Source organism: Balaenoptera acutorostrata, chromosome 2 (assembly GCF_949987535.1).
Source record: "Balaenoptera acutorostrata chromosome 2, mBalAcu1.1, whole genome shotgun sequence".
Classification (NCBI taxonomy): Eukaryota; Metazoa; Chordata; class Mammalia; order Artiodactyla; family Balaenopteridae; genus Balaenoptera; species Balaenoptera acutorostrata.
This window is the reverse complement of record NC_080065.1, coordinates 182,376,968-182,402,735: the sequence shown is the minus strand read 5'-3', so window position 1 is coordinate 182,402,735 and position 25,768 is coordinate 182,376,968. Positions and strand designations below refer to the sequence as shown.

Genomic DNA, 25,768 nt, shown 5'->3' with positions numbered 1-25,768 from the left:
GCCCCGCCGCCCCGTTCCGCCAGGCTGATGCTGGTCTTCTCTGCTCTAGGCTTCTTCCCCGGGAGCTCCCAGGGCTGCGACGCTTTCCTTCGGCACAAGATGACCCTCATCTCGCCCATCATCCTCAAGAAGTACGGGATCCCGTTCAGCCGGGTACGTAGGGGCTGGGCACAGACCACCTGCTCGTGGAGGGGCTTCTGGGGCCCGTGCCCTGGTGACCACGAGTGCCCCAGGAAACTGGCGTCTTAACCCTGGAGAAGGTTCTAGGACGATGGCAAGCCAGGGCAGGGCCGTCAGGCTCCAGCTCTTCCAGGGTGGGGAGTGAGGATGGAAGAGGGGCAGTCGGGAGGGGCCTTGACTCTCCTTCCCGCCCAAACCCAGATGTCGGCAGGTCCCGCGGGCCGGGCTGGGGAGTGGACGGTCGGGGCAGCTCCTGCGGACCCGGCAGGAAGCGCTGGGGAGCCGGGCGCTCCTCCTGGGAGTCCCTTCCCGCCCACCCGTGCCTGGGCAGACGCCTTTGAGAGAGCAAATACCTGTTCAGAAATGAAACACCTGGCTCTCTCGCAGCGTGAAGGCTGTGAACTCATGCAGTTTGCTGCTCCAGAGGCTGCTCCTCTGGTCCGCGTGGGGCTGTGAGGAGTGAGGGCACGCTGGGAGCCGGGTTGGCAGGGACCCCACTGCCTGCAGAGGGAGGGCGGGGGCTGAGCCCCGGGGCCAGGCCGCCTCTGCCCCGGGAGTGGGCCCAGCTGTCGTCACTCCAGGCCAGTCCTTCCCTGCAGACAGCCCCCCTGGACGGGGGAGTCCACGCCCCGGTCCCTGCGTGGGTCCAGGCGAGAGGCCTGTGCCCGGAACTTACCGGACAGGCGCGTGGGCCGTGGCACCGAGGGCAGGGGGCAGAGGAGACTGTCCGGGAACCCGGCTTCTGCAGGTCTCCCCGAAGAGCGCTTCGTCAGGCGCAGGAGCGAGTTCTGGGAGCGGACCTTCGTGCCTCTCTCTGGCCAAGGGTGTCAGCAGGTCAGAAATTGTTCTGACGTTTCAATCAAACCGCCTGCAGCATCAGCACGCAGATCGGGGATTTGCCTTTCTATCGGGGCCGCAGCTGCTGCTCACGCTTATTAGGTAGCAGGATATTTCGCTCTGAGAAACGCAGCTTTCCGTGCTTCCCTCTTCCCACCCACCCCACCCGCCCCCGTCTTCTGGTTGGAACATCATTCTTTGCCAGGAACCTCGCAGACAGATCACGGCATTGCTCACGGAAGTGAGAGGTACTTGCTCTCCCATCCCTTTGTCGCGGACGTTCTCCAGAGTGGTGCTTCCTGGAGAGGGATGCCGGTCGCAGGAGTCAGCTGGCGGGCAGCCTTGTTCTCCTGGGTCAGTGCCAGCGTGGCCCTGCAGCTTGTGTGCGAAATGCCTGAGCGTGACCCAAAGGCGGCGGCGGCCTCCTGGCCCGGAGGGGCTGCTGGTGACTGGAGAGAGGCCGGGCTCCCAGTGGCTGCCCACGGGGCCCCGACAGAGCTTCGTCCCAAGGCCCTTGTCCAGCAGCAGGGAGCCCTCCGTGGGCCGCCGGCCGCAGGACCAGGCTCCAGGCCCTGCAGCGTCAGGCTCCACGTGGAGCCCCTCATCTGAATTCCTGGCGGCCTTCAGAGTGACGCCCCGCACTCCGCTTATAAATCTTTGTAATGGTATTTACTTCTAGAAGAAAAAGCAGATCGATAGCAGAGCTTTTTAATAATTAAAAGTGTGTATTTCTGTGATCTGCCACGGACTTCCTCATTTATTCTTGGAGAGCTCGCACAAGCAGCCGACCACCACGCTTCCTCTGTGACTGGCGTCTGGGGCTGGCGCTCCCTCCACTGCTGATTGCTTTGCGTCACGGCCTGTCATCCCAAGCGCCCTCTAATTTATTGTCGGGATAATGTTGACGGTGGTGACACGGAGGACAGACACCGTGGGTTTGAAATGGAGCCGCCAGGATGTAGATTTTCTGACAGGAACATAATCTTCTTGTTGCTCTAAGTGAGCGCATCTTCTGTTCTGGGCCTTGATTTATGGGCGGGATCGGGCGGGGGACCAGGCCCTCAGTGTGCCTCTCCCCACCGGGGCTCCAGCTCGGTGACGGGGACCCTGCTGCGTCCCCGAGGCTCAAGCAGGCCAGTGCACGCACGGAGGCGTTCTGGAAAGCGAGATAGTGTTTTACAGAATCAGCTCCGGTAGGATAAGAACATCAGTAATTGCATTTAAAAGCACATCCCCAAACCCGAATTTTATTTATCTCACTTGACGAGGCTCTGAGTCCTGCAGCAGAAGCTGGCCCAGGGGACCCTTCCTGAGAACGAGGATGCTGGCCGCTGGGCCCTGGGGACACTACATGTCCCCTCCTCCCCCATCTTCTGCCGTCGCTTCATCCCCGCACGCGGCTGTCACTTGGACAGGAATTTAAAAATATAACTTAATGCACACTGACTTCCCTTGATGGGTACAATTCATTATTTGAAAAGAAAAATATCTCCGTGTTCTTAAGGACTGGCTTTTCTCCAGGCTATGTCAGTTTTGATTGATTTCTGACTCTGTGGTTGGCTTCTGGAAGTCTCCCCACCTCCACCCCCACCCCCCACCCCTGCCGTCGCCACCTCCCACCACCCACCCTCCCCTGCCAGGGTTTGACTCCTCGTTGGTTACTTAGATGAATCCAGCGATTTCTGCTCCTCTCTCTGGGGTTATTAGCAGGCCCCGAAGACTACAAATCAGCGACAGAATGGTGAAGAGCCTCTAAGTGGGGCAGAAGGCTTGAGCAGACACACTTTGCAGAAGGAGGTGTGCGCAGGCGCCGGCAGGACGCGGTGGGCGGCATCCGCAGACCTCAGGGAGGGGGCCAGAGCATCACACGCACCCTGCAGGGCCGCCGCCTGCGAATACCCCATCCCCCATACGCCGCCGAGGGGGCAGGGGGAACTCGCCCTTCCCGCCACGTGGGTGCAAAACGGGCGGCCACTGCGAAGAGCCGCTGGGCAGTTTCCTGGGGCCCCACGGTGCCCCCTCCGGAGTCTGTTTACTCCAGAGAAATGCAAACAACCGCCGGGAGAAGATGAATCCACAGGTGCCCCCAGCTCTGCTCGCAGAGCCTCAGACCAGGAACAGCCACAGGCCTGTGAACAGGAGGCTAGATGAGCAAATAGCGACACATCCTCATAGCAGGAGACCCCTTCAGGACCGAAAAGGAGCAGACGACCAGTGTGCCCAGCGGGACGGATAAACCCCGAGGATGTGCCGAGCGGAAGAGGCCAGACGCAGAGCATAGGCGGCGCGGTCCGTGTCTGTGAAACCCTAGAGAGAAACGTCGTCGGGGGGCGGGGGGGCGGGCGCGTTTGGGGCGCCGTCCTCAGAACTCCAGACAACCTGATGTGCGCTCCACCACGTGCTCAGTCTAGGAGAAGAGTGGCCCTCCTGACCCCAGAGGGTCACTCCCGCGTCACAGCCTCTATACCAACAGCCCCGCCTCACGTCCCGGGACACAGCGAGTGGGGTTGGTGGCCGCTGCCATTTGTCATCCGTCTTCCGGAACACTGGTCTGTTGGAGCGCTTGCTGATGGCCGGGGGTAGTCAGTGCAGAGTGGGGTGGGGCCCGAGGAGGAGGCTGCAGCCTCCTTCTCCTCCAGGCCTCGGGCTGGCACCTCTGGAAGCCTCTGTCTGGCGTCACTGTGGGTCCCCCACCCCGGTCCCTCACGCCCAACTTCTTGGTTTGGGGTCTCTGTTGCAGAGGCCGGACCAGAGTCTGGCCGTCCAGACCATTTTGAATAGGCCTGGAAACACGCGCTCATCCTGCAGTGTCGTGACCTTGACACGTGTCCTCCCAGCCCACTGACGTGTTGCTTCGGTCTCTTTGCCCTCACTTGGAAGGACCCATGTCTTGGGATGTAGCGGACAGATTCCCTGCTCACGGTAGCGGGGCCACTTAGGCCAGCTTCTGGGGACGTTTTGGGGGTGGGCCTGCTCCTTCCTCACACGAGGGCTGGGCGCCGTGCTGCCGGCTCGAACCCGCCCTGGGCTCCAAGGGCTCCGAGCTCCGCTGGTGCCGACCGGCCCTCCTCGCCAGCCCCGGCGCCGTGTGGGAACATCTCACAGTGGATGGAGGCTTGACAGGCCACCTACCCCCAAAGCAGGAGACCACCCCCCCCCCCCCCCACCGCCAAACGAGAAGCACCTAGAATCCTACTAGCGTTGCTGCTCAGCCGTCTGGAGAGTGCAGACCGTCTGTCCCCTCGGGGCCCGGCGGGGTCTCAGTGAGCGGTGGGGCTGGGAGCCCAGCTGCCGCCCTGGCCACTCGCCTCACCGACTTTCCAAGCCATGTGAGCACCAGGCCACAGCCTGTCACTTGGCCGACTCCTTTGGCTCCTAAAGTCAGGCTCCCTGGCACTTGTTGGGACATCCTCGAGCCCACGTCCCCCTGCTGCGCTCCTCTGTGGCTTCCTGTGGCTTTGCCATGAGCCCGTGGTGCCCTGTGTCGGGCGTTGCTTCTGGTCGGGCCTCGCCTCTCACCTGTTGGCCTCTTGCTCCTCAGATCACGCAGGAGGCTGGGGAGTTCATGATCACGTTCCCCTACGGCTACCACGCCGGATTCAACCACGGGTTCAACTGCGCGGAATCTACCAACTTTGCCACCCTGCGGTGGATTGACTACGGCAAGGTGGCCACTCAGGTGAGTGCCCGCAGACCCTGGGGAAGGGCCTGAACGGGGCCGGCCCCCACCTGCTCACCCAGCCCAGGGCCTGGGCGGCAGCCGTTTATATTCGACCGGAGGCTCGGACTCTCCATCAGGGTCTGTTTCTGGATCCTCAGCAAACTTGTCCCCAGAGCGTTCCTCACCTGGAGGCAGGGGAAGGGGGTCTGGGCAGGCCTGGGGTCGGGTCTCCCCTCCTCCTGGCGGACCCCAGGTGTATTCCCCATCGTCTGGGGATCAGGGAAGATTTGTTCCTTGTTAGTTGACCCCTTGGAGGCCACCTGGCCGGGCGTGGGGTCTGCTTGGGCCCCAGCGCCTTTGCCCCCCTCCAGCTTCCCCATCTGGGCTTTTCTGCTGCGGGGTGCAAGAAAGACAGGGAGAGAGAGAGAGAGGGCGCAGAACCCTGGCAGAGCAGACCCTGCGCTCGAGCCTGAAGACTTCCTGCTGCCTCGCCATCCACGTTCAGAGGTCACTGAAAGGCCGGAAGACTCCTTTGATTTTCCTCAGTAATTTGCCGTTCTGGTCCCAGAGGGCCGACTGTTGGCCAACAGATTTGACATCTGAGCCAAGCGCTTTTTCTCAATTCCTTTTCCCCTGCACTCACCTCTCTGTGGTTTTGACGGGCAGCTTTGGGGGCATGAGGCCCCGTAGTGGCGAGTTCAGGGAGCGGCTGCGCACTGGGCAGGGCCCTGGGAGGGAGAAGCTGCTAGGAGGGCTGTCGGGCGGGCAGCAGGCCCAGCCCTTCCTTGGCTGCCGGGACCAGGGGCCTTCCACCCAGGACTGGTACCATGGGTGCCACGGAGGAAGCCGGCAAGCTCTGCCCAGCTCTGAGCTGGGCTCAGACCACGCGGCCCTGGCTCTCAGGTTTCAGCCCCTTTAACCTTCTCTCCACTGCAAAAGGGGGCCCGGCTGTTCACAAGCATCCACTCTGGTACTTGGGTCATGGGACAGGAGAGGCCTCTCCTGCTGGGCTTCCTACCAGCCTCCCAAGCCAGAGCCCTGGGGTTCCTCCACGGAATTTCTCAGCCGTTATGAGTCAGGACCCAGGGTTGGGACAGATGGTGGGTTTCTCCCAGGCCTGGAAGTGGGGGCAGTGTGGACCCGGAGGACTTGGTTCCCGGATCCTGATTTGTTCAGCGTTTCCCAGACCTTGGACCCTTGCAAAAGAGGGTCTAGGCCGTGACGATCGGGCGTCACAGCCTGGAGATGTGGCCCGATGGAGTGGAGGGGAGCCGGTGGCGTTCAACACCCCGAGTCCACGGCAGGGCACGTGGCAAAGAGCAGGAAACCCCGCGCCAGGGGTGTTCAGGGGGGTTACAGACTGATATTTTTGAACAGGTGGGGTTAAACAAGATCCATCCTTAAAGGAAATGTCGCTTGCTTCTTTCCACGTTTGAATGGGGTGAAAAATTAAGGTGAAGAAAGTTAAGCTTCACAGGTGGCTTTGCGTCACGTCTCTGCTGGGCAGCGTGCTCTAGACGGGCTGGCTCATCTCTGTCTTTCTAATGATCTGTTTCTCTAACTTCGCTGTGTCAGTGCAGTTGAGAAAAGGAAATGGGCTTTGTAGCCAGGAAGGCTGGAGAGGCGCCCCGGGATTTAAAGTGCTGGGTTTTTTATACTTAATTCAGGAAACTGTGGGGGGATTGTCTTTGGCAGAGCCTCTGGCTTCGCTGCAAGAGGAGAGACGGGGGCGTCAGGATTGTCCGTTTAGATCCACAGGGGTAATTACACCTCCCGGGGTATGTTTGCAGGGAGTTCTGTCTGTGCGGGGACCGCCCGGCCGCGGCGGGAGCTGCGATGAGTTATCAGCCTGACCCGGGGCTGGTCCCGGAGGCGCTGCTGGAGCCGACCCTGCTGCGGGGCCGGCAGGGATTGCCCGGATATTAAAAGCAATTTTGGGTTCAGCCGTGTGTTCACAAACAAGTGGCACTTGGGAAGCACAGCCTTAGATGGGGCTCCGCGCTCACATCACCAGGCGGCAGAGCGTGAAATTACTGAACAAGTGACGAGCGCTGCTCTGAGCCGGCCCGGGTTCTGGGGTGCCCGGCGGCTTCTGCCAGGAGTGGCCACTGGCCACGGGGTACCCGTCCGTGGCCACCTGATGTCAGCCTCCAGGCCTTTCAGCGGTGGAACGGGACAGCAGGTCCCAACCCTCCAAGCTCCGCTGCCCCTGTAACGAGTCTGGGCTGGAGAGGCCGCCCGGGTGCCTGGCCTTGCAGGTGACAAGCTGAGGGCATTGGCGGCAGGGGACTGTTCGGGTCCTGTGGTGCTGGGCCTGTGGACTTAAGGGAGGGGGGTGGGGTGGGGCACGGGGGGGACCCAGGGCCCCTTCCCGCTGAGCAGGGGCCTCTCCCTGCAGCCTGAGTGCCCCATCCCGTCTGCGTCCCCTTCCAGCACATTCCTCGGAATGCAGCCAAGGGGGAGAACGTCCACTTCCCAGATTCTAGAGACCTCTGTACTTGTTGGTTCGTTACCTCTTCAGGCACCCAGCGAGCCCCTCACTCCCCGCACCGTCCGTTTCTGTCATCCTCCCTCTGCTGATGCATTAAAGGCTAAGCTCTCACGCTCGCCAGCCTGTGTGAATTTCAGGTGTTGCTGTTCTTTCTTCTAGAGCAGGGTTGGCAAATGGGGGCCCACAGGCCAAACCTGGCAGGTCGACTATTTTTGTATCGTCTGCAAACAGAATGATTTTTAGATTTTTAAAGAGCTGGGGGAGAAAAAAATCAAAGGAAGAGTTTGTGACAATTGAAAACTAGATGAAACTCACATTTCACGTTGATAAGTGAAGTTTTACTGGCACAGATGCGCCCGTCCGTTCACGTGCCCTGCAGGGCTGCTTGCCTTCAGTGGTGGAATAACTAGTTGTAACAGGACCGTCTGGCCTGCAAAGTGGAAAATATTGGCCATTTGGTCCTTGCTAGGAAGTTTGCAGTCCCTGGTCTAGAGAATCGAGGGTGCAGGCGCCCTGGCTGCAGCCAGTCGGGGCTGAAGGTCGCCTCCTTTGCTCTTTTCTTTGCAGCCCCCAGAGTCTCCGGCATCAGAGGGGCTGTTCCCTCCAGCAGGTTGGCTCCCAGCCACTGCCTCTGGAGGTTCCGGAGGGTCCAGTGAGGGCACTGGTGGCCTTGGTGCCCGGCAGGCCAGGCCAAATGCCGAGGTGCCACTGCCGGCCCCCTGCACAGACCACCCGACTTCCCCACTGCGGGCAGGGTGCCCAGCCCTTGGGCCCAGGTCTGCCCTGCAGGCCACAGGGGCGCCCAGCATCCTCCTGGCTCTACAACTCTGGAGAAAATAGGCTTGTGGCCTCTTGCCAGAGCCCCTGGAGGCAGCACCTCTGGTCGCCATCTACCTGACAGAGGCTGCAGAGGGCTGCCCTCTCCCGCCCTCTCCCGCCCTCTCCGCTGAGCACAGCACCCTCGTCCCACTTGCAGTCTGCGCTCTGTGTTCACTGTCAAGTTGAGGTTGAGTTTCTTCTCCGGGATGGTCTTCCTTCCCCGTCGCTGACGCTAACCCTCATCAGCCCTCTGTGCACGGGAGGAAAGCCTCGTGGCCACCTGCTCCCTGCCTGACGTGCCCTGCAGTGGGGGGCGCCCGCCGTGTCCCCGCCCCAGCGCTGGGGGAGCGGCCCTGCCTTCCTGGTGGCCAGCGACCATCCCCGCCTACAAAGGGGGTGAAATGGATAAGGATCCAGCAGAGCTCTGGGTGCAAATGGCCCTGGTCCCTCGGGCTCTGGCCCAGCCCAATCCAGGGTCCCTCCCCACCCTCACCCCCACCCCCTGCGGCGCTGTGACACTTGGGGCCAGGTCACCCTCTGGGGGGCTGTCCCGGGCTCTGTGGGTGTGGAGCAGCCTCCCTGGCCCCACCCCCTCGATGCCACGAGCCCCCAGTGTGACAGCCACAGACATGCCCAGGCATTGCCATGTGTCTCCTGGGGACAGGATCAGCCAGCTGAGGGCCGTGGCTGACCTTTCTCTCTTTGGGGCAGAGGGTGGTTAGTATGGCTGTACTTTTTGGACTCTGGTAGTGAGGCTTCATCAGCTCAGTTTAGTTCCTCTCCCTCGGGCATGTGTGCGAGACCTCGCATCTGCCCGCCACCTTTTCCTACTGAAAGGCAGTTTTCGTGGCCGTGCTCCATGGCCTCGGGGTTTGGAGTCCCTTAAGCACGACAGATGCTAGCTATTGCTAGAGCCATGAAACCGCGCTTAACAGAGAGCGAGGGATGGACCTCTGGGGCTGTGGGTACGTTATCTCCATGTGCCTCTCTTCTCCGGGGCAGGGGTTGGAGGCTGGGCCGACAGCAGGGTTTTGGGAACCAGGGCTCTGTGGGGCGTCAATGTATCTGCTCTGTAGGAACCGGTCCTCTTTCAGGAGCTAGATGTTGGAGAGGTGACTGCCCCCGAGGAATCTGAAGTTCTCTACAAAGCCCGTGGGTAGAGAGGCCCCAATCCTGGGGTCATTGGGGGTATGAGGGAGCCGGGCCCTTGCCCCCATGGGTAGGAGGGGCGCCGCGTCCCCAGTGGACCCTGAGCATCCTCGGGGCGGGCGGCATCCACACTCACACCCAAACCAGCACCCAGCAGCTCCTGGGAAAGCGCACCCTGATGACAGGGCTGCCCGTTTCTTCCTCCTGGACTCCCGCCGAGGGTTCTGGACCACATGGCCCTAGCCCCGTGGCACGTGGATGAACCCCTTGCTTCCCGGGCTTCTGGACACGTGGCGGAGCTGGTAGTGGAGCCAGGGCTGGGCCGCCATGCGGAGTGGAGGTCGGTGGAAGGAATTAGAACCCAAGCCCGTGGGGCCGGGGCAGGTGGAGACCAGCCGAGTCCCTGGGGGGAGGGCGAGGGGCGAGGCTGCAGGGCTGCTCTGGGCCCCAGAGGAGGAGGCGGTAGCTATAGGGACAGGATGGCAGATGGAGGCTTTTACAGCTTCTAGGAGGGGGCGGGGACTTCCTGCTGGCTTCATCCTCCAGTTTGGGAGATGTGGGAAGAAGAACACACACGACTTGGCCTTCCATTCCCACCCTTGGTCTGGAACAGTGCTGCCCCGTGGATGGACCTCGAGCACATGATGCTCAGTGAGAGAAGCAGACACAAAAGGCCACGTAGTGTGTGATTCCATTGACGGGAAACGTCCACGACAGGCGGATCCACAGAGACAGTGGGTTCGTGGTTGCCAGGCGCTGGGGAGAACTGCTAAGTGGTACAGGGTTTCTTTTTGGGGTGATGAAAAGGTTCGAAAATTGATTGTAGAGATGGATGCACAGCTCTGTGAGTGGAGGTGGATTGTAGGGCGTGCGAATTATAGCTCAGTGAAGCTGTTAAAGAAATCCTACCGCCTGGATTACCAGATTCTCAGCGCACAGGGTGTGGGTGGGTCCACGGGGTGCACTGGGGATGCCGTTTTCACCAAGCAGACCTCCCTTCCTTGGTCCACAGACACTAGGGAGCCTGTGAAGCAGGAGACGGCGTTGGGAAAGGGGTTTTGGAACTGGGAGGGCCCCTTTGTGGGCCATGGGGGGACCCGTGGGGGCAGCTCCTGGAGGGTGTCTGCCGTCAGTGGGACACGTGCGTCTCTCTCTCTGCCGGTCCTCAGGCCTTCCTCATACAGGAACAGTCATCGCATCGTTGATTTTCACAGTGGAAAATTTATACCCATGGCTGGGGTTCTGGGTGAACGGTGTAATATTACGCAGCCACAAAAATGGTTTCACTATTTATTGGTGTGGAAAGATGGGCAGGGCATTTTGGGTGGAAAAACTAGGTTTTCGATCATGAATGTATAATCCCATTGTGTGTGTGTGTGTGTGGTGGGGGATTTGCCCAAATGTTGGTCAATATTAGGTCTGTGGGGTGGAATTTGGGATACCTTAAAAACAAGGACTCTACAGGGCCTGAGATCAGAGCCGGCAGTGAGCAAGTCCCCGACCGGCCATGTGCATCCTCACGCCTGCGTCTGGTCACATGCTGCTGCTTTTGTTTTGAGCGGTCCCTTCCCTCTATCCGCGCTCGCTGGGCTCCCCCCACCCCGCTCTGTCTCTCTCCAGCTTTACTGATGGCTCTTGCCTGCATCAAGCTCTGACTCTGGGCCTCGTGACCTTGCGAGGACCAGGGAGAGGTGAAGTGCATCTGCCGGGGGGTTCTGGGAGATGCCCTCTCCGTCCGCGCGTGTCCCGCAGGCTGGCGGCCTCCCCCAGGCGGGTGTCCGGGGCTCGGCTGTGGCTGCAGGGGCCACCTCCAGAGGCCTGTGCTCCGTTTCCAAGAACAGAATTCCGTGGGCACGTGCTCAGCCGGGCAGGCTTTGTAGCGGGATTGCTAACCAGAGAGATCAGAGGGCTGCTCCGGCTTCACTGGAGAAAATGAAGTGTGCACACATCAGCCTTTTTAGGTCTGAGCTCGAATTCGTCCTGTAAGACTGCACGCCACGTTGGATTAGCTCGCGAGGCCCTCCCAGCTCCCCCAGTGGGTGGCGCCGGGTGAAGCCTGACAAGGGCCTCTTTCCTCCACCGAGGGCGCGCTGGCGTCCCGGCCACCCCGCAAGGTGCAGGAGATGACTTCGGATTAAACAGAGCGAGAGAGATTTAGAAGCCGGCTTGAATGGCTGGGAGCCCGGCGCACTTAGCTGGTTTTCCGCCAGCTGTCTGGGCCGCCGCCTGCCATCCCTCAGCCTCCGGGCAAGTCTGCGCCCCCATGGCTTCTGCTGAACGTGGAAGGTGGGGAGGCCCATCCCCAGATGCACCACTTCCAGGGGCGGCCCCCACGTCCCCCCCCACTCCCGCATCCAGGGTGGGAGGCCTCTCCTGAAACCCGCCTCCCCCCCCCCCGCTGCCTGGACCACCTTGAACTTCACTGCTGTGAAATGTGAACCAAACTGTTTCCGCTGCTCCAGAACGCGTGCCTTCTGTTCGGTAACGCTGCCGCCTGCTCTGGGCGATTAACTTGGAGCCCGAGGGGAGGTGACAGAAGGTGGGGTGACGGTGGGGGCCGGGCGGAGGAGGGCAGGAACAGAGCTGCAGCCCGGACGCTCCTCGGGCCCACCCGCCTCCGCGGTGCCGGCCTGCGCGCTGCTGCGCCTCGCTGGCTCCCTGATTTATGGCGCTGGTGGTGGCCGGTGCGCGGGGTTCGCAGTCAATTGCCGTATAAAATGTGCTTCCCCTGGAGCCTCCCCCAGAGCCTCCTGTCACTGGGTCCCTGGCAGCGGCTTCAAGCCCAGATGCGCACAGCAGCATAGCGGGAGGGTCGGAGCGGAGAGCACAGTGCCATCGCTCTGACTTGCGGCTCGGTTTTGTGTTGGCTTAAACTGACCATCTGGAACAGGTGCCACCGGATCTGGAAGGACGGGTCTCAGGCAAGGTCTCCCCACGGCACAGCAGCCTCGCGCGGCCTGGGCGTTGGCATCCTCGGCACCCCCCCCCCCCGCCCCCAGTGCCGGGAGCCCCTTCGCTTCCCCAGTTGTGGCCTGGTGCCCCCTGGGGCAGGTCCTGGATGAGAGCCTGGTCTAGAGGGCGGGTCGTGGGCCGTTCTTCCGCCTTCTTTTTCATTGTCACTACCCGCCCCCCGCCAACAGAACACTTCTACACCTTCTTCCTCATTGCCCCTCCGTGAGATTCTAACACCGTGCATACACCACGTGTCTGTTCAAAGACAGTGAGGCTTTTCTGCCCCCAAGAAGGAGTTTTCACCCCCTTAGGGGCAGCGTCCCCCGAGTGAAAACACCCCAGAGGACGGGTCTAGGGGAGCAGCCTTGGGGGCAGAGAGAGGGGCCCCCGCCAGCTCAGACGTGGGCAGGACTTGAGTGCTTGGTGGGCCCCCTTGGGGAGGGACTTTCCCCGGCCCTGGGGTTCAGAGGCCACCCTGCTCCCCGCTGCCGTGCCTGGGAGGGCTGGTGGGAGTTGCCCGTGGCCCAAGCCCCTCCAATACAGCTTTGCAGCTGATGAGCCTCCCGTTTGTCTCTTTGGAAAACGCTTGCAAAGAATCTCAAGCGTAGTTGCAGGCCTCCCCCTCCCCCCGAATTGAACACACCAGCCCATCGTGTCTTCCCTGTTCCCCTGGCTTCACGGGGTTCTGAGCGCATCCGCAGAGCGCTGGCGCCCGCTGTGGTTCTGGGAGATCCGGTGGCTCAGCTCGTGGCCGACATCGGCTCTCCCCAGGTGGGCGATGGGCGGGCATCCCAGCCCCCCCGGCCCAGAGCCCCTGTCTCTTCCTTCCTACTTCCCCTCTTGTCCTCGCGCCTGGGGTTGTCTGCCTGGGTTGCAGGCAAGTGTGTTCAGGCTTCGCGCTCAGAGGGTGGGCCCTGGAAATGCACACGAGGGCTCACACCTCAGTCTCTCTGGAGCGGGTGCTGCCCGCTCATCACGGTGCAGCTTCTGCCGGCCGCCTCCCTGGTGGGTTCCCAGCTCTGGGTGGTCCCCACTGGCAGACACGTGGCCACACAGCTCTGGGAGAAGGGTGCTGGCCGCTGCCGGGCTCACTCACACTGACGGGCCTGCTGCCCCTTGTCACATGGCTTTGCCGCTTTTCCTGGTGGAACTGGGAGCTTGTGATTCAAATCCACAGATCAGAGTTTGTCCCCCTCGGCACTGTGGACCCTGGGGCTGAACCATCTCTGGGGGCCGTCCTGGGCGCTGCGGGGTGTGGAGCAGCCTCCGTGCCCCCACCCACTCAATGCCAGGAGCTCCACCCCCAGCGTGACAGCCACAGGTGTCCCCAGACGTCGCCCAGTGTCCCCTGGAACGGCTTCCCCCTGGGTGAGAGCCCTGGGCTGGCGAGGTTCCTCGAGGGTCATCTTCACCCTGCCACAGTCTCCAGCGCCTGTCGCCCGGGGATGCCACCTGCAGGTCCGCTCCAGAGGGCAGTGACCTGCTTTTTCCTTTTCGTTCTACTTTCCTTACACCACATGTGTTGAGTCCACAGTCTCAGTCTGGGCTTTTCTGCCGTCCTGCTGTGAATGGAGTTTGTTTCTTGGCCGTGGTAAACGCCTTGCGGCTTCGGATGACAAGGTTTTTAGAGAGGTCAGGCGGGCTGGCTCCCCTCAGAGCCTGGAGAACAGAGGGGGAGGGAGTCCATGGGTCCTGGTCAGCAGGAGGGGCTGTGGGTGAAGCGAGAGAGCTGAGGGGCTGGCGGGGCCCTCGGGCAGAGCAGCCTTGGGAAGTGCCTGGCACCTAGGGCCTGGGTTTATCATCATCCGCGCAGAGGGGGAGGTGGGAGGGCCCTTCACAGCGTACAGCGGGCGGGAGAACTGTCTAGGCTGCCGGGCTGCAGCCCCAGTGCCACGCGGAGAGGCTTCCTTTATGCGGAGGAAGAAAGAGAGTGACCTTGCGGGGGCGGGCGGGGGGGGGGGCAGCATCCTGCAGATCAAAGGCCTGTGACCTTGCCCAGCCCTGGGAAGCAGCCCCGCCAGCCAGGATGGAGGAGCCCCGGGAGCCCTGCGCCTAATGGATTTGTTTATGAAGCGCTTCCGAGGGCTTCCAGTGGATTTCCTAATGAACTGGTTTGTTATCTCGTCCCCCCGCTGCAGTGCGGGTAATTACATCAGAAGCAGGGGGCCGGCTCTGGTCCTGACAGATGCAGGCTCCTGGGAGGGTGGTTTCTGCCCCGTCTCTGGGTGCTTAACACTTTGTGGGCTGAAGTGCCCCCTGGCCCCGGGATTGTTCCCTAGGAAGCATGTGTGTGGCTCCCACCTCAGCATCTGCTCAGCGCCGGTCATCTGCAAGTTGCTGGGAGACGGGAACAAGTCGGCGAGGTGCAGAGGAGGACACAGATGAGGGACAGGACGCCCAGGAGCGCTCCGACCCAGGGAGACCGCGAAGGGCACAGCGGGCGGGCAGGCAGCGTTAACCAGCAGGGGCTTCTTGGGGGGCAGGGCGGTTCTCGACCTTGGTGTATTCAGGTCACAGAATGCCATCAACAAGGGAGGGGTGCTGAAAGCAACAGGAAGGCGTCCCCGCCCTGCCCTGGAGGCCAGAAGTCTGAGATGGAGGTGTGGCACGGCTGGCTCCCTCGGAAGGCTCCAGAGGATGGTCCCTCCTGCCCCTCTGGCGTGGCCGGTAATCCTTGGTGTCCCTGGTTTGTAGACGCATCACTCCAGTCTCTGCCCATCTTCATGTGACCCTGTCCCCATGTCCGGGTCCAGCTTCCCCTCTTCTTATAAGGGCCTCGGTCATTGGATTTAGAACCCACCCTGCTCCAGCGTGACCTCACCTTGGCCAACTTGTCTGCAAAGACCCTCTTTCCAAATAAGGTCTCATTCTGAGGTCCCTGGCGGACGTGCACGGGGGACACTGTTGAGCCCTGTCCCCTGGGGAGCAGTGGGGGAGGAGCGTTATCCACACCGAGGAGCAGAAAGTGGGCTGGACGGGAGGGACAGTTTGGGTCTGGGTTGTAGGTGCGGTGCCCACGGGGCTGGCAGCAGAAGGGACGTGGGGCTGCCCGGCCACGCTGTCCAGCACGAAGCCACTGGCCCACGCGGCCCTTTAACCATGAATTGTTTAAAGTGCAGTCATTATGTGTCCTGTACCTCGGTCACACCAGCAAGTGCTAGTTGATAGCCACGTGGGCCGGTGGTGATCTCAGGGACAACGTAGACGTAGGACATTCCCACTGTGCGAGGAGGCCCCTCGTGGAGGTGCCTCGGGCAGCGAACATTCGGGGGTCTGCAGCTCAGGGCCCAGCCGCAGCGAGCCGTGGGCTGGAAGACAGGCCCGCGCCTGGCCCGGCCTCCCCACGTCGGGTCTGCACTCCTGAGGCCTCCCGGGCCCGGCCGGCCTCAGCCCGGCTGGCCTCACCCGCACACAGCAGGGCAGGCAGGGAGGCAGGGAGTCGCTCCGAGAGCAGGGAGCAGGGCAGGAGCCCCGAGAGCAGGGAGTCGGGGCTGCGGCCTCACCAACCACAGAGCTGTCGGGGATGATCTCAGTGAACCATGTTTAATAGTCTTTAGGCTGGTTGCTGGGCCTCCTGTCTCCCACTTTGCCATCTGACATGAGCAAACTCTAATGTCTGTTCAGCCTTTTAGGAAGAGGTAGTCTCCTAAAGCTTGGTGCTATTTAAATCAGGGGAAACGTGGCAGATGAGCCCCCCCAGGCTCCGGGTCCGCCCGGCCTTGTACTCTGTACCCAGCTGCCTGCGTGTGCCGAGTGGCCCCGGGCAGAGCGCAGTTCCCAAGGGGGAGCGAGGGTGTTCCTGGCGTTGTCGTTGGTCCGGCAGTGACGCTTCCACCTTTGCTGGGGTGACCAGCCGTCGGTGCCACATGCCTCAGCTCAGATCAGAGCACAAGGGGCCCGATGGTCGTGGCAGAGCCCTGCTGGGAGGGAAGGGGGCCTGGGGATGGAGGGGTGGGGGAGTGGGCAGAGGAGCAGGGCTGTGACACGGGCACTCCAAGGAAGCTACCGGCCGTGCTCAGCCTGGAGCAGGACTTCTTGACCTGGGGATCCTGGGGGGCTGTTGCCCCCAACAGATGTACTGTACAATGTGTGCATTCCCCTAGGAATCAGATTCCAGCAGGTTCCCCAGACCCCTAGCCACTGGCCCCTGGTGGAAGAGGGCAGGGCAGGTGCCTGCAGAGGCAGGCTTCCCTTCCAGGCTGCGTGGGGTGGTCCCCAGCGAGCTTTTTGTAGGGGCCAGTGAACATTTTATCGAAGCAGAGAATACCTCCTGGTTCGGCACAGTGAGTCTTCACAAAGTGCCCCCAGGGTCCTTCCTGCTCGGCTTCCGGCAGCACAGGGGGTCTTACCCTCAACAGAGGATCTTGGGGGACCTGGGGCTGCCGGCTTCCTGCTCCTGCTGCAGCCCCAGACCCCAGTTCTCCACCTCTGTGAGACGGGGCATTCCTGTACCTGGTGTCAGGGGGTGACTTTGGTCGTCCGCGAGGCCATCGAAGTTCCTCTCCCTTCCGTGATGGCTCCTGCAGCCGAGTGGCCGAGGGAACCCTGAGCCGAGCGCACAAAGCCTGTGGTGGGGAGGCCCATAAGGATGTTGAGAGGTTTTCTATCAGAATTGGTGTTTTGAAGACTGTGGACTCAACACGTGGTGTCAGGAAAGTAGAACGAAAAGGAAAAAGCAGGTCACGTCCATCAGGAAACGAGGGAAGCAAAGTTAGCAGTCACTACAGCCAGGTTTGTATTAACTTAATATATGTGGGTGCTTAAACAGGTAGTAGGAGATTGGAAACAACGTAAATGCCCACGTGCGGGATGGGCCATCTGGGCACTGGAGCACCGTGCACCCCCGAGAGGGGTGCGGGGGCTGGTTACGCCCTGCATCTCGGGGGAAGGCACCCTGTAAACAGTGACTGGAGGGGCTCTTCTCTGGAGAGGAAAAGACATCTGCATTGTGTGTTGGGATGCAGAGTCTGCGCCCGCCCGGAAGGAGACTCCGGAAAGTGGGAACAGCGGGGGTGGGGGGGGGGAGGGGGGGTCTGCTGCCCTTTGTTCCCCAGACTCTGCGCGCTGCGCGCCGTGAAGTCCGTCCTGAGCTCTGTCTCTGTGTGTGGCTCGGGGGGGTGAACAGCTGCCGGGGGATGGGAGCCCTCGCTCTCCTCTGTTGAGGGTCTGCCCAACTCCCGGGGCCTCCACGTTCTTTAGATCTCAGGCACTGGGGGGCCCAGATGTCAGTCTGGAGTTGTTAGGCTCTGTGGAAGGTTTTTGTGTGTTTGCTCCCCAAAGAGCCCCCCAGCCATGCCTTCGGAGGATCTTGTCTGAAGCCCCGCCCAGGGAGACCCGCAGACGAGCCCTCAAAGCCACTGGGGACAGGCCAGGGTGGAGGGTGGGGAGGGGAGGGTTGCACGGGGAGAGGGGTGGGTGGTCAGTGGAGTCTCCTTTCCCCACTGTTTGGGCTTGGAATTTGGGCGAGTTTTCCTTTTGAGCTGAGATGTTAAAGGAAGGTCTGGCTTTCAACGTGGTTTTCATTTTGTCTCTCATTACACTTTCCCAAAGCACACCGTTTTAATGTGATTTCAGTTTTGCATGGGATTATTATGGTTTGTAAAGCATAATTCCTTAGGCATTGAGAATAGAGTAACAGGCTGGGGAATCAGACACAGAGAACAGCCCCGCTGCCTTTCACTGTCCGGGTGAGTGGGAGGGGAAGGGGCCAGAGAAATAGGAGGGAAGGGTCTTGCTTTAGGATCGGGATGCCCCAGTACTGGGAGCTTTCGGGGCGTTACCTCATTTCAAACCCTGACTGCATGAGGCTGGACCTCTTCCCCTAGAAGGGTCTGTTACGATGACTTTCTCACATCTTGCCCCAGCCCTGCTTCCGTAGGCAAGACTGCGCCAGCCTCCCAGGGAAGACGCAGGGCACATATCTGAGCCCGTGGGTTGATGGTTTCTTTACAGGTAGCAGAATGCTTGCAGAGGGGCCCCTGGATCCAGTGGGACCAACTCCAGCTCCATCAGCAGCTGGGCGCGTCCTGGGAAGCAAAAAGGATGGTGGGGTGATAGAAAGAGCATTTGCTCCCTTTCTGTTTAAACGCCCTGCTCTGACCTTGTGTTGGAGGGACGCATCCTCTGGGGACTTCCAAGAAAAGAGCAGGGCAATGACATTTTCTGAGACTTTCCACGTCTGAAAATAGGGAACAAAAAAAGAGAAAAAAACCTCAATGGAAAGGCTGACCGTGGAATTTGAGGTGCTCTCCCAGAAATCTCTGCTGTGGACAGGGGCTGACAGTTTGGCTGGGTATTGACGTCTCCTCGGGTGATGGTTTTCCCTCAGAACTTCGAGGGCCTGGCCCGCCTGTGGTCTTCATTCCCTGCTGTGGCAGAAAGCCAGCTGGTTTTCCGATTCCCGACCCTGGGCAGGTGACGTGCATTTCTCCCTTCAAGAAGCTTCTCAGATCCTCTCTTTGTGTTCTGAAGTTTCTTTATTATGTACTTGGCGTGAGCCTGATTTTAGCCACCTGACGTTCCTTGGGCCCTTGCGGCCTGGAAACTAATGATTCCGGGAAATTTTCCTACATTACTTCATAGGTGGCTTTCTTTCCAGTCTCTCTTCTGTTTCAAACTCCTGTCATTTAGGTGGATTTTCAGATCTCATGATCCCCTTTCTTTATCTTTTCCTCCCTCTTTTCTACTTTGTCTTGTTTTGTTTTGTTTTGCCACAGGATCTCAGTTCCCTGACCGGGGATTGAACCCAGGCCCCCGGCAGTGGAAGCGCCGAGTTCTAACCGCTGGACCACCGGGGAATTCCCTGTCTTGTCTTTTTTATCTGTTTCCTGAGGGAATTCCTTGACTTTCTCACTCAAACTTTCTATCAGTGCTTTTTTTGTCGGTGGTGGTTTAATGCCCGCCCTTTTTTGTCTCCGGCATATTCCTTTCCGTAGGCTCTGGTCTTGTTTCATGAGGCCACGTCTTTTTTTTTTTAACTTTTTTTTTTTTAAATTAATTTGTGCGTAATGTGGGATCTTAGTTCCTGACCAGGGATCAAATCCACACCCCCTGCAGTGGATGTGCAGAGTCTTAACCACTGGACCACCAGGGAAGTCCCGAGACCATGTCTTTTATTTCTGAGGATATCAATGAGTATTTTAAACTCTTCTGGAAATTGGCTTCTCTGTCTTTTCTTTCCCATTTTTTCCATTTGTTTCAGTCTCCACAGACCACAGTAGATGCTTGGCACTAATAATTATGAGTGGGGGCCATGGGGCTTGGCAGTAATGATTGTGAGTGGGGACTCTGACACTTGGCGGGGGTGATGGTGGGTTGGGACTCTGAGGCTGGTGGCAGCTCTGGACACAGAGCAGGTCTTTTTCGCTTGAGGCTATGCCGTGGGGTGACCGGGGGGGCTGGGGTCTCCCAATATCAGCATCTTTGGGTCCCTCCCCTTGGACTGGCCAGGTTGTGCAGGGAAGGGCTTCCCGGCCTCCTGCCTCGGGGGAGGATGTGGAAGGGGGTGCAGAGGGCGGCCGGAGCCTGTGCCACCAGGTTCAGCATGGACGTGGTCCCTTACCCCTGGTTCCGGGGGTGGCGTCCCCACGCGGGCAAGGTGGGTAGGGGAGCAGGGGTTAGCACCCTCCCGTGGCCCTCGCCCCGACCTCCGTAGTTTAGTGCCCCCCACCCCCCCCCATTTCCAGAGGACCCGGGTGTGCGTTGGCTGTGGTGGCCGGTTTCTCTGCTGGTCCAGCTCCCCTGCGCCTGCGTCCCACCCCTCGCTGGCCGCTCGCCCTGTCCAGCCTGGGAGCATTTCTTTGTCTCCTTCCCCTCTCCCTGTGCTTGATGATGCGCCTTTCTTACAAGTCCCTGAGCTGTGGTTTCAGGAGAAGAGGAGATAGCGCTGTGCACAGCCCCATTTAGACCCCGAACAGCCGGCCCATGGTGCTTGCCTGTCCCCACGGTGCCGTCCTCCCGCCCTGCAGCCATGGGTGCGGGGTGGCTCAAGGGTGAGCCTTCATGGGCCCCTGGAAGGGTCAGCAGGTGGAGGTGGATGTCACCAAGGATCAAGGCCGGGGATGAGTGGGAGTGGGTGAGGGGAACAGAGAAATGGGACCGGGGGCCCCCGCTGCCCTCTTCCACCTGAGGCCCGGCTCCCCTCGGGCCCAGGGGCTCAGAGGCTGCGAGGCTCCTTCCCCAGAGGATTCGGGAGTCCCTGGGAGGTGCCACTGCCCCATACCCTTGGTGTGGGGCGCCCGGTGCCCGTCCACTGGTTGCCGTGGGCCCCCCAGCTCGAGCCGAGCGCTCCTGGGCCCAGGGGCCACCCGCCCTGAGCCCCACGACATTCTAATTTCTATTTTTTCATGCTTTGGTGAGAAAAAAAAATCTATTTGTCTTTGCGTGGGGCCCCTGCTTTGATAACCAGAGACAAACCTCCGCCCTACCCTGTTTTCTCATTTTCCTCAAACTTAGAATCGGGTCCTGGGAGACCCGGGCATGAATGTCGCCGGTTTGTTGTGTCAGTCTTCCAACACGGGCGACAGCCTCCCGGCTCCCGGCTGGGTGCTCAGATTAGGCCCAGAGCCCCTGAGCTCCACGGTCATAACTCTCACCATTTGTCATTTGGAAGTGACAAGTGTGCGTCTTACTGAGCCTCTGGCGGGTGCTGTCAAGACCCTCAGCCTTCTGTATGGGGCTGTGATGGGATGAAGCCATGGGTGGGGCCTCCCATAGGGTGGCATTTATGTCACAGGAGGCTCCCTGGGTAATGGCCCAGGCCCCAGCGGCCGGGGTGCTGCCCTGTGAGGCTCCTGCTGCCCCCGACCCCTCCCTGCCCCCTCCTTCTCACCCCCCTCTGTCTGTTCTCTCCCTCCCACCCCCCGTATTCTCCCCCCTTCCCTCTCTGCACCCCCTCCTCGTGCAGAACTGGAGTAGGATGGCCACGTGCACACCGGGGTCCTCGGGGACCCTGGCGAGTCCATGAGGGTCAGTTACTGGGGTGTGAGGAGGCAGGAGGAGAGCCCACCCGCCCAGGGCCTTAGCTGGGTAAAGAGCGCCCGGAACTGGAGGGGCAGGACCATAAGAGCACACAGTAGGTGCTTGTTCCTGGCAGCCCAGAGGGAGGCTCGGGCGGACCTCGGATGGACGCGGCCCTCCTCTGCCCCCGTGTTCCTGCCCCCTCGTGTGTGTTTATTTCTCCCCATCTCACTGTCAGCTGCTGCAGGGCCGGGCCCGGCGCTGGGCCCTGAGGCCACAGCCCTTCAGCCTGATTAGTTCGGAGCATGTAATGGTTCAGACGTGGAAGACAGACTGTGTGAGCTAAAAGTGAGAAACCATTTTGCTCTGGGATTTTATGGCTTCAGTTGCTGGATCTAATCTAAGATCAGTGCCTTTCTTTTTAAACAACCAAAACCTTGGGAAATTGAAGCCCTTAAAGTATGCTTCCACTGCGGGCCAGACTGTTAGGAAGCTCTAGGAAGTCTTATATCCATCCTGCCTGGAACTTGGGCCACATCTTAGACGTGTCTCTGAGCTGCATACAGAATGTGACTGCTGGTAGGTGTAACGTATTGGGACGGGTTCAGTAAGAAAAAGGGCCCACCTGCACACCTACCACCACGAAAAATAGAAGAGAAAGTCACCCCCAAGGCTGACCCTTTTGCATCTCCTGCCATAGGCCCTGGCGAGGTGACCAAGGATCTGACCCCTTCATTCCTTAGGTGTCATTTCAGGGAACTTCATTACCGCGTTCCTCCATTTATGAGCGCCTGAGTTCATTAAAACGGAAAACTGGGACTTCCCTGGTGGTCCAGTGGTTAAGACTCCACGCTTCCACTGCAGGGGGCACGGGTTCGATCCCTGGTCAGGGAACTAAGATCTCACATGCTGCGGCGTGGCCAAAACAAAACAAAACAAACCAGAAAACCTATGTCCGTCCCCGGCACAACGTGTGAGATCCGTGGCTCGGGGTTAGGAGCTGGTGCCTCTGTAGGAAAGAGACTTGGCGACCCCGGACAGCATGGGGCTGGTCCCTTTGTTGGGCCCCCGGGTCCCCTTTGAAGTGGGGTCTGGGCCCGGCCCGGCTGGGGGTGTGCATAGCTGGCCCAGGCCCACTGCTCAGGTCCCCAGGGGCTCTGGTGGAGGGCACGTTCCCCTGAGAGTGGTCGGCTTGGGCTGCAGGTGTGAAAGCAGGTGCAGCCTTGAGGAGGTGGAGCCCGAGGCCAGGCCTCCGTGTGCCAGGTTCTAGGTGCTTCCTGGCACCTGGTGAGAGTCGGATTCTGGCAACAGGTGGTGGGGATGTACAGCTTGCTGTGCTCAGTAAAAAGTGGGACTGCAATAAGTTTCCAGGCAGACACCTGTCTTCTGTCGGCTCAGGCTGCAGAAATATGGTACCGGGGACGGGGCGGCTTAAACAACAGGCATTTATTCCTCACACTTCTGGAGGCTGGGAGCCTGAGATCAGGGTGCCACTGGGGTCAGCTTCCCGTGACCGCCAGCTTCCTGCTGTGTCCTCACCTGGGGGCAGCAGGGGCAGGGGTCAGATCTGTCTCTGTTACTCTTCTGAAAAGGACACTAGTCCTATAGGATTAGGGCCCCACCCTTATGACCTCATTTAATCTTCATCACCTCCTAATTCCTTCTCTGCAGATACAGACACACTGCGGGGTCAGGGCTTCAAGATACCTTGTGAAAATGATTCTGTGACTTAATCAAGGTTTGGTAAACTCTGTAAAGGACAAGATAGTGGATATTTGTGGATTTGGGGGCCATCCAGTTGCTGTGTAACTGCTCAGCTCTGCTGTAGCAGCACCAGTGTGGCCGTGGGCAGGGCCGTGGGCAGGGCTGTGTGCCAATAAAACTTAATTTACAAAAACAGGTGGTGGGCCAGATTTCATAATCTGCCCACCCCCAACCAACTTAAATGATATACCTGCTCAGTAAAGAGATTTAGAAAAACAAATACCACAAAATTGTTTGACACCCCCCCTCCCCCCATTGAAAGAACCGTGGTTGGTTTTGATGAATGCCCTTGACTTTCCCTAAAGGTTTTTGGTCACAGTTGGGGCTTTAGTGTATTCTTGACTGTGAGTTTTGTATTTCTTCTGACAACAGATCCATCGTAAGACCGTTTCTGTAGTTGAATCGGTGCTTTGGACCAAGGCTCACCAGGCCCACACAGGGCCGTCGGGTGGCTCTGTCACCTACCCAGGGGGTCCACAGAGGTTGACCTGTGTGGTTAGAGTTTTCCTGAGGCCTGTGCATGCACACGTTTTTCTCTCTGTGATGAAGCAGAGACGGTCTTTGTCTGGAATTTTCACATCCTTGGGAGGGGAGGAAGGGGCCTCGCTGGCTCGCCTGTGGTTTGTCAGGGCTGCGCCCTTGCCCTTCTTGTCAGCCTTTTGCTCGGCAGGCAGCTGGTGTCTGCTTCTGGGGGGCATCCTGTTCCCCCTCCTCTTGGGGGGTGTGCGGGGGCGGAGCTCGTGTCTCCTCTCCACTGTCACTTTAAACAGCTCGTTCCTCCCGCGTTAATTAACTTGGCGCCAGCAGCTCCACCGGGGGCCCCGTCAGGGGCTCTTTGAGGTGCACTTTTCGGGGCTGTCAGGCCCCCCCTTGATGAGAGGCTGCGTCAGAGAGACAGTTCTGCTCTGAGCGTCGGGCTGCCGCCTCCCTCTGCTCGCGTCACCGGGGAGACCACCGTTCCAGGCCCAGAATCTGGGGGTGGGGCTGAGCCAATGGGGGCCAAGAGCCCTGTGGGCGGGAGGCCGACCCCCAGCCAGGCGGGCAGGCCCAGGGTGGGGACCCACAGAGGGCGCAGCCTGTCTTGCATCCATAGAGGCTGGTGCTGGGACCCAGGCCATGTGCAGCGTGTGTCCCCCCCGAGCCCCCTGCCTCTTCCTTTACGCCTTCTGTCCCCAGATGGCCCCTCGGCGCTAACGGGATCACCAGCCACCCCGCCTTGGCTGACTAGAGCAGGATGCTCAGCGTCCTCATTACCTAGCTGCTCGTGGAGCGGGAGCCCTGCTCCACGCGGTTCTGGTGGCTGAGTCTTGAAGGTACAGAGAGCCCTGGGGTGCGCTCAGGCCTCCTCCCTCCCCTTCGAGCCCGGTTTCCCCATCAGAACTAATGGCCAGGCCGGGTCCCGGGGAGAGCACACTCCGGCTGGTCTCCGGCTGATGGGGCTGCTGAGCTCCGGAGCTAGAGAGCAAGCAGCAGACACTCAGCCTTAGTGACTCCAGCAGGTCCTCAGGAAGGTCTGGGAGCCCGCCGGGCTGGAGGGGAGGACGCAGTCCCTCCCCGGGCGCTGCCCTGAGGGTTGTGCCCCAAGCCTCCAGCCTCCCGCCCTCCCTGAGCCCCATTTCCAGGATGGCCCTGCAGCTCAGAGCCCCCGTGCTTACTCGCAGGCCCGAAGTGAAACAGCGGCGCGGGCAGTTCTGCTGGGCAGGGGCCACAAATCAGAAGGCACTGGTGCAGGGTCCGTGGGGTGGGGGGGCGTCTGGCGCGCTCAGCCCCTGGAAGTTGCTTTTAGGTAGCCGGATCTTTTCGCTGGTCTTAGCAAATTCTTTTGCCAAACTGTGAGCTGAAACAAGGTGATGGGTCTGTGGTGCTCAGCTGCTTAGCCCACGGTGGTGACTGTTGCCGTGTCCTGAACCGGGGCTGTCCCTCCTGTCCCCCACGACCCAAGGGGCCTTGCCTTTTTCCCACCGTTTCCTCCCTGGTGCCCATGCCCCCCCACACCTCGGTCCCCACCAGCGACAAACCCCACCACAGCCAGAACCCCACGGAGACGTGAGGGTGGGTGTTCCCAGCCCTGCGCCCTGGCTGGGCAAGGGGCGCGGGCCGGGCTCCGAGACACAGACGATGTGCTCCGGGTCCCCTCCATCCCCTCCACGGCGCACACACGTGCTTTTTTTAATTGCTTAAGGAAAAGCAATTGCAAGGCCGCTTGATACAAATCCCGTAAGCTGCTGTTGGTGTTGACGCCAGGGAGGCCGTGGCCGGCCAGGAATCTGGAGCCCAGGCACCGTCTGTGCTCTCGCCACTCCACAGCCAAATTGCACCGCCAGCCTTTCTCTGCTGCGCAATTTCTCATTAACTGAGTTGAGTTTGCGGGGAGTCGCTGGGTCATAAATATTCCCTCCCACTTGGTGTGGTCAGGCTATTGCTGTCCCCAAGCTGAGCTCCCGGATGCGGCCTGGGAGCGGGCAGGATGGGGGCGCTGGGGCTGCAGGAGACGCCACGGGACCCGCCCTCAGCAGCCTCAGACTCCAGGTCATAAATATCTCGATGTTTCTGAGCCAACTGAGGGAAGTCGGGAGGGGCTTGTCGGGGCAAGATACATAATCACTGCATTCGATTAAGTCTTTTCCTTCCGCTTCCTTCATTTCCTTTGAGAAAGTGGCAGTGATGGGTGGTTGTAAACAGAGGCGAGATGTGCATTTAAAACGGAGACACGTTCATAATGTCCTTTGAAATTGCATGGGATGAAAAATAAACACATACGCAATTCTAAATACATACACGCACGCACGCGCGCGCACACACACACACACGCACACACGCAGCCCGGAAAAAAAAAATCCAGAGACACTTTTTAAGCTGTGGTTTGGGGAACAGCTTAAAAAGGGATAAGCCTGTTTATCTGACAGGGGGGCGTTTGGAGTCAGAGCTGCAGGGGCTGCAGTGCGGATGTCCCTGAG

The 25,768-nt window shown here is 60.2% G+C and overlaps 1 protein-coding gene across 5 annotated transcripts in view; it reads left to right on the top strand.

Annotated features, from left to right (window-relative positions):
- Positions 1 to 25,768, top strand: part of KDM4B (lysine demethylase 4B) — a 142,265-nt gene that overhangs the window by 81,764 nt on the left and 34,733 nt on the right. For all 5 annotated transcript variants that reach the window (XM_057540634.1, XM_057540633.1, XM_057540635.1 and 2 more), the window contains exons 8-9: positions 50 to 153; positions 4,559 to 4,696. In XM_057540634.1, coding sequence (XP_057396617.1) covers positions 50 to 153; positions 4,559 to 4,696 — 242 coding nt within the window. The remainder of the gene's footprint in view (positions 1 to 49; positions 154 to 4,558; positions 4,697 to 25,768) is intronic.